This window comes from Corapipo altera, unplaced genomic scaffold, assembly GCF_003945725.1.
Source record: "Corapipo altera isolate COAL_440 unplaced genomic scaffold, ASM394572v1 23b, whole genome shotgun sequence".
Classification (NCBI taxonomy): domain Eukaryota; kingdom Metazoa; phylum Chordata; class Aves; order Passeriformes; family Pipridae; genus Corapipo; species Corapipo altera.
The window spans coordinates 14,330,296-14,344,308 of record NW_020884885.1 but is presented as its reverse complement, the minus strand read 5'-3'; the positions used below and the strand labels follow the sequence as shown (position 1 = coordinate 14,344,308).

Below are 14,013 nucleotides of genomic sequence, written 5' to 3'. Positions count from 1 at the left end.
GAGCTCTGTCAGTCCATGTAAATCTCTGATACCATTTATCCCTGTGCTGATCTCTTCTCTCCGCAGCATGCATTCACTAGGTGAGGACCCTCAGGTTCTTACAGGGTTTGCTGGCAGAAAAGAACTGACATGGGGGAGGACTCAGATGGTTCTCCTGAGACATCCTCCTTCTGCAGCTTGGCATAGCAGCCCAGAGACGGTTAATGCCTAACACATAAGCCCACAGAGACTAACTTTAGCCAAAAGCATAAGGACCTTGGCTGTCAAAATATTTTTAGAATAGCTGTATCCTCTAGGAAAGAATGAGGTGAAAGATTCCTGGAGGCCATGGTTCAAAGTGCTCAGAATTGCTTTTCTATTGCTTCTCATAAGCAAGGTGCAGGGCTTTCAAACCAGCATATGAGTTTGGCAATGGATTTGATAAAATAGTCCACATTGGGAGGCATCAGGCCATTCTGCCATCCTGAGGCAGTGCAGTGTGGCTCTGCACTCTTCTGTGCTCAGGCCTGACAAACCTGCATTTGTTAGGTCACACACACACTGACTCCAGACTTATGCTTTAGGAGTCCTATTGTTCTTGTCTGGCTCCTGTTTGCCTTCAAGGTTCTCCGCATGCTGGAATCATGGGCACATCATAAGTCCGCTGACAGCAACATTGATCCGTGAGGTCCTGTAATGCCTCATAGAGCAAGCTGTGTAAATTGTGGAGGAAATGTCCTTCTCTCTGTGACTCTCTCTGCCGGAGCCTACAATTGTTTCAGCACAGGCTTTGTTCCTACAAGGAGTTAAATTCACAGTGATGGTAGTTATACTCAGGAAAGAGCCTGGCATCTTCTGATGCTGCTCTCAAAATCAATTCTCAGCTCAAGATCTCCTGAATAAATGGTATCAAGCACTGCAGGATCCAGCATAAGGAAACTAACACTCTTGCCACCACCTCCTTGAACCTCCCACTGCTCCTGCGCTGGAGAGCACTGATGACTAAGAAGCCACACAGTGACAAGCAGCCCAGCTGTTCTCCTCCAGACTCTGGCAAGAGCTGGATGTGAATGAGAGCCAGAGAGGCTCGATGGCATTAGCTTAGCAATGTGATCATCATTCTTCCCCACAGCAGGAACAGACTGCTGGGAGCTGAACAGCTTTGGAGGACAGGTGGTCTTGGTCAGACTTCTGAAGAAAATGCTTTCCGGGGGTGGTGTGTGTTCACACGGGCCATGTCTGAGGGGGCTGGTGTTGTCTAGAATGCTCGCTTGTCTTCTTTGTTGCCACTCAGAACTTTTACTTTTTGGAGCTGACAGGCTCTGCACTTTAGGTGAAAAAACAATCTGACTGCAGCTTTTACAATTAGAAATTAGAAGAGAGTGAACAAGGAAAGCCAAGAGTGCTAAGGTTTGGATTGAAAATTATTTTGTTTTAAAGCAAGACTCTGTAGCAGAGAACAAATACATGCAAACACCACAGTAGATCCTGTACAGGAAAGGGCATGGAAACCACTGTCATAAAAAGCGTTCACAGTGATGGCAGCATTTTCTGAGCAACTACAGCCACACATCAAAGCAGCACTGCTCTGCTTCGTTATGCCTGTCACCACAGACTCAGCAATGACTGGGCGAGGCTTTAGGCAGGGGTTTCAGAGGTACCTCAAACCTCTGTGTTATCATAGGCACTTAGCCAAGGCTAAGATACTAATGGCCAGCTCCACAAAAACACTCATGTTGTGGTGATTGCAATAGCTAAAACAGCAAACATCACTCAGGACCTTGGCCTTCAGTATCAAACCCAAGTTCTGAAGGGGTAACAAGGATTATTCCCCAAAAGTTCTTCCCTGCATTGCAGTAACGTCCATTTAGGTTGCTAGCAAAGGAGGACTTTTGATAAACTTTGTCTGCCCTCACTCACTTGTGCTTCAAAAGGGAAGAAACTGTTTACCTTCCTTCATGCCTCTTGTGATGTCCTAAGACACATTCTCCCAGCTCCATGCCCAGCTCCAGCCACAGCTCATGCAGAATTGCTGGGGCAGACTATTCACTACAAAGATCTTTGGCCTTAATTTATCCCCCATGGAAGAATCCTGTAAATTCAAATCTCCTCTCGTTGCATTTTGCCAGTCCTCACGTTAGTACTGGAAATGTCAAAGGAAATCATAACAAGAGCAGCTGATCAACCAGCCCAAAGAACCAGAGACAGTAGGTGTCCAGTCCTGCTCTCTGGGCCTTTTTGCTTTTACAGTGGTTCCACTGGCTAGGAATAATTACACAGAAGTATGACATAATTCCTACTGAAATCCAGATCTTTTCATTCCCTTCCAGCCAATTGGAATTCGCCCCTGATGTTTTCCAGCTCCCTGCCTCTGTGAATGAGACCGTATCCATGTGAAAATATGCTTGGATCACTCACTGTGATTTATTCATCCGGAGGCAATTTGGAGGTTGTTGCTTACAATTAGCCACTTGATCTTTATCAGCATTGTTCTTAGCCCTTAGAAAGCTGTGTCTCTGGATACAACCTTTCCGGTACTTGGATGGCCTATTTAATTATACAACTGGACCTGTTTGTGCTGGGATGCTGTATCCTAACAATCCACAACATTCACTTTCTCTATCAGTAGCAAGAACTAATATTTATCATAAGTTCCCTAATGTGTCCCTTGGAAAACATCACAGTATCGTGCTGCAGAGGAGAGCACTGTCTGCTCTGGGGGAAGATTCTAGGGCAAGAGAGAAGTGGATATGCTCATTATTATATCAAATTACAAATGAGAGAGTAAATAAGCCTGAGGTGTTTCACTGTGGAGATGTCAGCTTTCCAGATAAACAGGGACAAGCCCAAACAACACTGGATGAAAAAGACACTCTACAGAAATGCATATTGCTTTGAAACAATGTTTGTGAATGTGTACTAACCGTAACAGGAAAATAATATTTAATGATATAGATTCACCCTAGCATGGCTGACAGAATAGTTCATTCATCCTTTTGCGGGGATCCAAGCTGAATTTCATATAGAAAGGAAGATCAGGCATTGCCCATTTTAGAAAAAGAGATGGAAATTACCAAGTGTTGGGATGAGAGTATAGGGAAAAGAAAATTAAGGGAACTAAAATGCAGGAGAGTACTAAGGAAGTAGCAGGGCAATTTGGTTGGCTGTGAAATGCAGTTCCTGAGCTCTTGAAGAAATCAAGGAGGAGAGTGGGAGCCATAAGATATGATCAAGCGGAATTCTGCCTGGTCGTTTGTGTCATCATTCCTACCACCTGGGGCCATTCTGCCTTGGCAGGGTTTTGTATCACCTGCAAACAGCATGCAAGACAATGAAATCCATTCCCCTGAGCACAACAAAGGGAAGTGTGTAAGGTAGCTTGCCTCAGAGATGTTTGAGTGTAAAATCCTCAAGGAGGAACAAAGCCTTTTAATGAACTTGGAGGGGGGGAGGGGAGGAGAAGAACGAAACTGTCAGCATTTAAGCATGCTGATTATTTCAGCAAACTGTCAAAGCAGTTGAAAGATGAACTGCAAGACCGTGTGCAGACTATGCTTACACCGCAGAAGTTACCAACACTATATCAGTAGTCTGCAGAGAGGACTGAGCAGAAGGGTAGGAGGGGGAAGAAAAAAATAAAAATTGTATTTTGGGTGGGTTCCTGTAGCTGAAGCTTACAATGATGTGTTTTCAGGCCATAGACCTTGGAGAGAGGCCAAGTAGGAATTATGATGACCTATTTTTTACTTTTCTTAGGGTTGTGCTTTGTTTTGGGAGGGTTAGCAGTTGCATCTAACCCTTCACCATATTATGGAATGGTAGGTTTGCTGTTGGCGTCTGTTGCAGGGGGTGGGTGCTGGTTGAGTTTGGGGGTCTCCTTTGTGTCATTGGTGTTGTTTATGGTTTATTTGGGTGGAATGACAGTGGGTTTTAATTTTTGTCTTTAGTAGCAGACTTTTTTCCAGAGGCTTGGTGGGATTGGTTGTTATGGTGTGGGTCTTTTAGAACTTGGAGGTAGTAACTGGGGGGGGGTTACTTGAATGCTGAAAGTTTGGGATGGCTACTGTTGATAGTGGGGGTATGTTTTCTGTTCAACTGGATTTTAGTGGTGGAGCTGTTTTGTTCTTGTGGAGTGGGGATGGTTTTGGTCACAGGATGGGGGCTATTATTAACTTTAGTTGTTGTTTTGGAGCTTGTGTGATTGTTATCTGACAGGGTGATTCGGGCAATTTAACGGTAAAAATCAGAGAGTAGTTTAATGTAAAATACCAGCTTTGAGAATTGGAGATAGAGGTTTAGGTCCCTTTTTTCTGAGGTGATTTTTGGAATTCTAAAGAAGAGGTGTAGTCTTCACTTGTTGGTTTACAATGGTTTTCATAAACTATTAGAGTATTTTTAGAAGTTGAGTATTTTGTTTTCTAGGGCTCCAATAATAGGGAAGAGGATTAGGAAGGTGATGAAGCAGGTAAGGGAAACTAGCTGGCCAACAATGATGAATGCCTGACAGAGGCAGAGATCTCAAATCTATAATCTACTCTGGGCCTTTCTCTCATTTCTTCTAGCTCCAAAGAAACCAAAAGTTACATCTCCTCCTCCTCAGCTAGGCAGCAGAAAACACCTCCATCAGCAACTTGAAAGTTGGTTAGAGCAAGGTGCTAGTAACAACAAAGTCACAGGTTCGATCCTCATAGAGGCCATTCACTTAAGGGTTGGAGTGAATGATCCTTGTGGGTCCCTTCCAACTCAGAATACTCTGTAACTCTACACCATCCCCCCATCATCTTTGACCTTTGCAAAACGTGGGGCTAAGCTTAGAGCGTGCCAGTGATGCAAGCTGGTTTTGGCCTGCATGCGGTTATTCTATGCTGATTTATGCCATACATTAGAGCAGGCCTGCCAGAAGGACTTAGTCTCCTACATGACTCAGTGATTAAATGACAGGGAAAAGTATTTTTGGCCTGTCCAGTGGGGTAAAAATACCTGGAATGCAGCTTGGTCCAACACTGACTCATCCTTCCACATGGCAAGTCATACCAGGGAGAATCCTACAGATGGTTTTATTTCTAAGGCATCTTAGCAGACCAAGGAAAAAGTTCAGTATTGTTTTGGGATAGGGTAAGTGGAGATTCCTTATGAAAATATTTAATGTAGTTTAGAAATAGACTCCTTTTCCAGTGGCAGGCCTGGCCCTGGATAAAGACATTAACAAAGAGACAATTTTTTATTTGTTTAGATGATAGCAATGCCTGGGGCTATGCTCTGGGCAGAATACCATAGGGTTTTACCAGATATGTTTAACTTCATCAAAAACTAAAAAAAATGGCTAGTTAATTGACACCAAGAAAATAAAAAGGGACAAGAGCAGTTGTCAGTAAAGCAGATGTCCTGTCTCTTTCAGCCTTGCTGTTAGCAACACTTACTCACTAGAGTTTCAAAACATTATAAAAGTATTATGAGATCAAACACTGTTACATGGTGTGAGCACCTTCCTCCCAGAGACTGCATGACCTATCCAATCCAACAGTCATATTGACAAACTGAAGGAAAGACCAGTCCTAGGGACTAGTTTTCTGCAGGCTAATTTACAGGCAGCTGTTATTTAGTGGTTGCTTCAGATGTTTGCTTTCCATCCTCAGCCATCAACATCATTTTTCTCTTAGGTGTTTCCGTCCTCCTATGAAGCCTCTTGGCTGTTTTTGTAGCAGGAGCTGAACAGCTTTAGTTTATTGCTCAGTAAATTAAGACAACCTGAAATTGATGTTAGGTTATCTTAAAACAATAGACATCATGTTTGGTGGTTTGGCAGTTTCTGTGTGAACAGTTCCAGCATCCTTCTAACCAAGGGAGAAATCTCCAGGAAATATACTGAAATGAAAACTGGGAGCAGAAATCTCTACCTCCATATCTACCCAAGCCCTTCAAATTCATGCACTAGGCACTAAACAATACAGATTGCCTTGTAAACACATGATCCTCCTGGAAAGGAGTACAGTGTTGGGCAGTGAGTATATATAGGGAAGTAATGATAACATTCTAGCAAACGTTCTAGGCAACATCACAATGTTCTTCTCATCAGCTCAGTAGAACAAAAGAGTGCATTATGCCACCAGAACTGAACTCTGAAGATGACATTAAAAACCTCTCTAAGGACTGTAGTATCTGGCTTTGGAGAGACATGTGGGTCAGTGAAGCTTCCTGTGTGACTACACTGGCCATGTTATCACTGTAGGATTTTCTCACTCTTTTTGCACTAACAGTCCTGAACAGTCTTGGCCACAAAGAGCAGTTTAACCAAGTAACAGTGCTCGAGGCACAGGGAGTGATACTACATGTCCTCTCAGAGGGAGTTCCAGGAAGGTTCTGGAGAATGGCCACCTCTGAGGGCATCCTGACTGTGTTCACACTACAGAGTTGCTGCATGACAGCCCAAAGGATGGTGCTGTTTTCAGATTTAGCCTGTAACCCCTAATGGGATGTGGTGGAGAAGGAGTGACGTTAACCTCATCTCTTTGGCATAGCCACCAAAAGAGCCACCTTGACAGAAGTGGGGATGAATTTCGTTCCTTTAAAAAAAAGCCGTAACAAGCTATTTTCCACTGGAAAAACTAAGCTAAACCCAACAAACAACCAAAAAACCCCAAATCAAACCAAACCAAAAAACAAAACAAAACAAAACAAACAAACAAAAAAACCCCCAAACAAAACAAAAACCCCACACCCACAAAAACCCGCTCCCCACCAACCAATGTCAGCCCCAGGAGCAGGGAAATTAGGAGTCGCATTTCTGTTTGGAACATTTTCCCCAACTGGAATAGGACTGATTTCCAGGACAGAGTGGAAAGAAAGAACTGAGGGGTTATGAGGGTGTTTGGTTATCAGGTTATCAGGGGTATTATTAAGTTCTCCACTGTAATCATGCAGCATAGGCATGGTCTAACACATGTGGGCTGCAAATGGCCCAATATATACCAGTGATTATGACACTCCTTGAAATCTATTACTGAGAATCTTTCTGACAAAATTAAACCTGCAAGTGTTCCTTTAGAAGACTCTACATTACACATCCATGGTTAGGTAAGAAAACAAGGTTTAATGTCCAGAACTTTTCCCCAGTGCCTCATTATAGGCTCTGCTGAGTTTAAAACTCTGTCTAGCTTATGCCAAGCACTGACAGCTGGGCTCATTTCTCCCACAGCAGAACAGGGGGTGAGGTGTGGTGGTGGGATGTTAAATGCTTTCTCCCTGTCTTAAATATCAGTCACTCTGTTAAGGGTGAGCACATCCCCAAGAACCAACCCAAGTCACAGTTGTATGGGGCCAGGAAGGATAGAAGTGGATTATATAATCATTGGGGAAGGGCCTGAAAGCTACATTCAGAGGCCTGTTGGAACACATTAAGGCCAGCCCTAGCAACATCAAAGGCTACAGCAAGGAGTTAGTTTATACAGTTTAGTCAATTGGATTAGACTCTTCATTAGGATGCAGAGCAAACCTTTTCTACTTGGCAGACAGAAGCAAGAAACAGAATAAAAATGGAAATCAGATCTCAGCCCTGAATTCCCCATTCAGCAAAGCTCTTCTTATGTGCGTAGGAACCCTAGTTTGCTTGGCTTTGTTTGAAATAAAGGTAACAGGAAATTTCTGGGCAGGATGAGGTCAAGGTCTCTTGCTTTGGGGCCAGCAAGCTCTAGGAGGACTTGAGTCAGAACACCCTGTCCTAGGAGGAGGACAAGCAGAGGGCAAGAGCATGTGCTATGGGGTACCAGCAATACCATCTCTCTACAGCTGCATCTTCAGCAGGAAAACTCAACATAGAGACTTTGGAAAAGACCTTTCTTAGTTTAAGATCAACAAGTAGCTGTCACACTGTAGAGTCATTGACAATCTGATACTGGAGTGGATGCTTTTTAGCATGCAGGATGTGCACTTGTCAGCTGTTTACTTTTCCCCTGCATCTTTTGAGGAAGCTGCCACTCTGTCTCACAGTATTGCAGGCTAAAAGAACAAGATTATCTGATTTTGTGTTTTTTTGAGTGCCTCTGACTGCATTAAAATCTACAGAGGTCAAACAGAAAAGCCTGAGTTTTACCTCAATCATGTCACCATGGCTAAGGGGTTACTGGGAGGGGTATGCAGATATACTGCAAATTAAGTTTAAGGTCAGAAAAAAAGCCCAAGTATTTAAAATAGGGAGTAGTTTTCTCTACTTACTGTACCATGATAGCAATGCATATTTATCTGTAAGAAGGTATTTTTTTCTGTACTTAAGTCTTGTCTTTATTGTGGTTTTGGTCAGAAGAAAAAAGCTTAGTATTTGTTTTACAATTTCATATTGTTTGGATTTTTTAACAGTATCTGGAGTGAAATGAGACATATTTTTATAAAATATTTCTTGCTCTGAAACAGGACTGATCAAAATATATTAGCAGCTGTTAGAAAGATACTTGCTTATATTGCACTTCATGCTGTTGAAACCTTTAAATCACTGTATTAGCTCATTAAATTGTAAACAAAAAGTTAATTTCCTGGCTGCTATAGTGGAAGAGGAGAGAGATTGGTAGTTATAAGTAACCTGTGCCTTGGATTATTTTATTGATATTGCAAATCTTGACAGAGCAATTAGGGTTAAATATTACCTCAGGAAAGCAGCTTGACCAATGCTGACCATCCTGTTAAATAGATGGAATTTAGTTTAACAGAGGAAACAAGTGGTTCCTTGTGGTTTATCTCATTAAGGTGATTTCAATAATAATTCCAATAGTGATTCCCACATCCTTAAAATTAAACTTAGTAACAGACAAAAAGACACAGCTGCATTGCGATGGTAAGGGACCTACAAAATTTCTGATTCTGTAATGAAATATCCATTGTAAATTTGTTTAATTTGGCCTTAACTTATTCCTCAGTGAGATAATCCCCCAGTCTCCCTTCATCTGAAGTATGTCCCTGGGATTTCTTTAAAACCATTGTATCACTCTGGGTACCTTCTGTTGCACCACCACAAAGCTTCTACAGGCACTTAACATTAAGGAACTCTAATTTTCTTCTCTCTTATATCTATTTTTCATCCATTAACTTTAATGGGATTGCACCTGACTTGCTCCAAGAAAATCAGGCTGAAAAAAATCAGTCTTACAGTGTCCAAAGCCATATTCAGTGCTCCAACAGCAAATATTTTATGACTGTTTTCTGCAGAAATAAATTTAATTCCCTTGGCTCCACCTCACAAGACAGCACTGTTGCTGAAAGAAAGAAAGATTCTGAGCATGACACAATCTCTCTTTAACATTTAAACTGAAATGCTGTTCAGGAAACTACATGACTAATTTTTAAAGAATTACACTCATAGATATTTTTTCCCAGTTCTTCCTTTGGTTCTTAAAAAATGAATCAAACTTTAACTTTCTGACATTTCTCCCCCATACAGTGGAAAATACTTAGGATACCTTTTGGCAAAACTGAAGGAAATATCTTAAGAAAAAAAAATTATTCGAAGATGGAAAAAACAGAGAATTGCCATGATGTTTTCCCACTGTGAGGTTTGCTATTCATATACAACAAAAAAAGTCAATCTTTATTTCTGTTATGGAAAGCAGCAGTAGAGGTGCTGGGAAACAATACTTCCTAGCATAAGCAAAAGGCAAGCACACAGCCACAAACATCACAAAGTAACAGTATTTGATTCACCTAAATTTTTCTTTCACTAATCAAACTATAGGATTCCTACCAAGTTAAAAATCTTACTGTCTATATTTTTAAGTGTCTTCTCCCTTTCATCCTGTTACTGCTTGTACCCTTCATTGTTTACGATGACAGAAGTCTCATCCTATTGCTTTTTTTACCAACTTCCCTTTTTGCTGTGTGTTACAGAAAATCAGTAAAAGAACATAAGCTTCATTCCACGACTTGACCATAGTGTAGAGCCTGCCAAAACTAGGGTTGAGGTTTGCTGGAAATGTAATTAATCTGAAATACAGGTTCATTCTGAACCAGATAGGAATCTTTCCTTTTTTTTTTTTTTTAACCCTGTTCTAAAGGCTGGAACAGAACTAATCCCACTGAGCAGTTGCAAAGAGCTCGGGGGTTTTCAGTCCCTAAATGACCTGCTAAACAACTATTCTCAGGAAAGAGGTTGTTAGCAGAAGAGCCAGCCACTGTCTGTCCTGAGGTCAGGAACCTTCCATTTTCAGTAACCTTTTCCTTATGGAACACATACCAGGAATTGGTGCAATCTGCAGAATGAGGCATGCTGTTCAGAACCACAATTTTTTCAGACTCATAGAAAATATAAAACTACCTCTCCTCTGATCTGCTAGGATGGAAGTCAAGCCTTATGAGGTAATTCTGGATCTGCTGAAATCAAAGGGTGTTTTGTCTCAAAATGATCCATGAAAGGACATATCATGTCACTATGATTTAACTCCCCTGATGAAATAAAAGAAATTCCACGATGAATCCACTCCTGACAATGGCATATGCAGGGAAAAGATAGGTTTGGTGTATATTGGCTCCTCTGACCTAGAATTGAAAACTCTCCTAGCAGGCAAGGCATTGTGTGCCTTGTGACCAGAGTAATGCCACAGCCATGCTTCCTGTCTTGGGCCAAATATGATCTCAAGTATATTTCACCATCATCACTGAAATCCTTCAGGGTCAGCTGGAGGTCTAGCTCAGGGACTTTTAATGTTGCAGCATGCTCCTTTCAGCTAGTACAGATGATATAGCCATTGTCGTGGCATATATTGCACAATTCTTACTCCTTCTTGCTCTTTCGAGCCCTGTTAGATGAAGACATTTGCTCATGCATGAAGTAAATCACTGGAACAGACAATTGATTTAAACCCAATTATTCTACAATTCACTTGGCAGACAAAACCAAGTGTATATAGGGACAGTGAGGACTACCAACACAGATATGAACAGAATCTACCCTTCTTCATTTGTTTTGATCCCAAGACTCTGTCATTCATGGTGCCAGAATTCTACCTTTCAGGTGGCTGTGGGGGGAGACAAGTTTCCTATGACTGACTCTGACTAGAGCATCAAGCACAGGGCTCAGCTGGAGTATGTGTCTTTAGTAGAGAACAGCTGATCCACACAGTGGAAAACACCAGGCAGGTATACCTCTGTCTGATAAGGCTAATTCCCTACAAGATTTCTTGTGTGCTTTTCCTTAGTTCCACTTCTGTTTTACCTTTTTACACATAGACATAAAGCTCCAGAATGACTCAGTGGAAATCTTCATGAACTGCAAGCATCCTGTCTTTAAAAATGCCAGAGGAAGCTCAGTGTGCTCTCTGGCAGTATGTCTGACCTGACCTACACATCAATGACACTCGTAACAATTAATGGCCTATATCAGTGACAACCCTGGAGGTTGGTCATACACACAGTGCCTGTACTCACAGTTTTCACAGCGATTCCCTGTGTAGCCAGCCAGACAGGCACATTTGTAGGCACTTCTTTTGTCTAGAATGCACGTTCCATCGTGAAGACATGGAGATGAAGAACAAGCTGTAAAAGAAAAGCAAGAACAGTCATGGTCTCTCATAGGATCGGGGACCTATCTGGTTTTCCTCATGGTGGTTGTGACTTGGGGTAAATTATATATTCTGGTTAAAAGTTAGGAAGACAGAGTATAGGGCCTGATGCATGTCAAAAAGTCTTCTTCTCTTGCTTACTGGAGAAGGGATCTAATAGGGGTGAGTAGTAATTTACCCAATATCCATTACTTTTACATTTTCCTTTAACTGTAGTCAAGTGGTAAGAAATGTTTGAGGAAGAAAAATAATTTATGCCAAGCTCAAATAATGTTTAGCCTAAATTAAAGACAATAGCAACCTACATTTCTCTTGCCATTCACTCCAGAGTTTAGGGATAAGTTCTGGGTTCTGGCGGGTTTTTTGGGTCTTGCATCTTGTAATTCTAGACTTTGGAAGTTGCTTTGTCCCTGAGGAGTACTTCTCTGGTTTTTGGTTCAGGAAGCTGTGAATGGTCATGATGATCCTAAATTTTCTGGGGAAGCTCTTGCATGCAATAAGTCTAACAGTGATACGCATCAAACTGTACATACTACCATAAATTAATATCAGAATGTGCAACTGTGCAATTAATATCAGCAAATTCCACTGTGTAATAACACACACACACTTTCTTTGATGGCTGCTCTAAGGGGGGATGAGTGAGTAGGACTGCCGTGGTTTAATCCCAACTGGCAGCCGAGTACCAGGCAGCCACTCACTCACCCCACCTCCTCTGGTAGGGAGGACAATTGAGGAAATAAAACTAAACCTCACTGGTTGAGATAAGAACAGCTTAATAATTGAAACCAAATAAAATATAATAGTAACAATAATTGTAATAATAATTACATTGAAAGGGAGAGAGACAGAGAAATAACACCTGAGAGAAAAAAAACTATGCGCAACACAGTCGCTCACCCCTCACTGACTGAAGCCCAGCCCCTCCCCAAACAGCAAATGGTGGCTTCCAGCGAACTCCCCCCAGTTTATATCCTGAGCATGACATTCTTTGGCCAGTTTGGGTCAGCTGTCCTGGGCATGCTCCCTCTCAGTTTCTTGTGCACCTCCTTACTGGCAAAACATGTGAAACTGAAAAGTCCTTGATCTAGAGAAAGCACTACTTAGCAACAACCAAAACATGAGTGTGTTATCATACAAAGACCAAAACACAGCACTGCACCAGCTACTGAGAAGGCAATTAACTGTATTCCAGCTGAAACCAGGACAAGAACATAAATTAATCTCAAAAATGGAAAAAAAAATAATTTCCACTTAGATTATTTTCCAAATCAAGTGTGGATTTTAGTGGACAGAAAGTAGACCCAAAATCTCAAGATTTAGATCTAGTTTAAGATTCAAGTAACTCCAACACCTGAGGAGTTCAGGATCTGATGTCCTGCTTCAAGTCTATCTTTATAAAACAAGACTCTGCAGCAAAGTTCACATCTGGATCCATACCAGAAGTTGAGTTCAGTTTCAGTTCACATTGACTACAAAACATATTCCTTGCTATCTTAAAGAATTATCCAAGCATGGTTGATAGCTCACACATTAAACCTGGAAATCATAATTGCTAGAAAGTTCTGCATTCCAATTCTTTTACAGATCATCTTTGTCCTTCCATGATTATTTTGGTTAAAAAGAAAAATGAATGCCTGTACCAGCTGTTGAGTGTTGCAACCACAAGCAATCCACCCTGGGGGTCCTATGGTGAGATGGTATGTTCAGGTTCCTCAGGAGGTCACAGCCCTGATCTTCTCTTACAGCAGGAGGGACATTGCTTTCCCAGTCCCTGTCTTGCAGTCAATCTGCTTAAGAAGTGTGGGAAGAGATGACTGAGCCAAAAAAGACAGGCTCTGGCCCTCCCTGCAGCCAGACCTGGATGGCTCCATGTTTTTGGGGAAGCTCTGCCTGGGTCACCACCTCCTTTCTGGCATGTGCAGAGGACATAGCTCCCTGCTGAGTGGATACCATGGCTGGGCTCAGCTCTGCAGCTCCAGCAGGACCTTGCCCCCGCTGTGCACCCAAGCACTGCATGACCTGCTGCACACCCCCCGGCTGCTCTGCATAGGCATGGTGGGGCACAGAAGGGTGGTTGTTCTGGCAACGTGCAGGTCTCCTCAGCACCTCCCACGAGACCTGCTCAGGCGTCTCCCACCTCAGGAAAAGCCCCCATGTGCCAGGATCTGTCACTCTGCCACCATATGCACCGACCTCAGAGTAGCTTCTCTTGGAGAAGTCTCCTATATCCAGATGGCATGAGACAAGAAATATATAGATGCCACATATGGACTTCTCTGGAGGTTTCATGTGGTGATGTAAGAGCAATTCATACATGGCTGGACAACAAATATCTTCCAGGTGTCATTGAAGACTAAGACCTGACTAAAGACAGTAATTCATTTGTTAAAATGAAATATATATGTGGCAATTTTATTGTATCCAACTAATGTAAAATATCACTGAGAAAGGGAAGGAGAAGCAAAAGACTGTACAGACTGATCTTTTGTAA

At 42.1% G+C, this 14,013-nt stretch overlaps 1 protein-coding gene across 2 annotated transcripts in view; it reads right to left on the bottom strand.

Annotated features, from left to right (window-relative positions):
* Window positions 1-14,013, bottom strand: part of PAMR1 (peptidase domain containing associated with muscle regeneration 1) — a 58,501-nt gene that overhangs the window by 18,645 nt on the left and 25,843 nt on the right. For both annotated transcript variants that reach the window (XM_027642491.1, XM_027642492.1), the window contains exon 6: window positions 11,386-11,493. In XM_027642491.1, coding sequence (XP_027498292.1) covers window positions 11,386-11,493 — 108 coding nt within the window. The remainder of the gene's footprint in view (window positions 1-11,385; window positions 11,494-14,013) is intronic.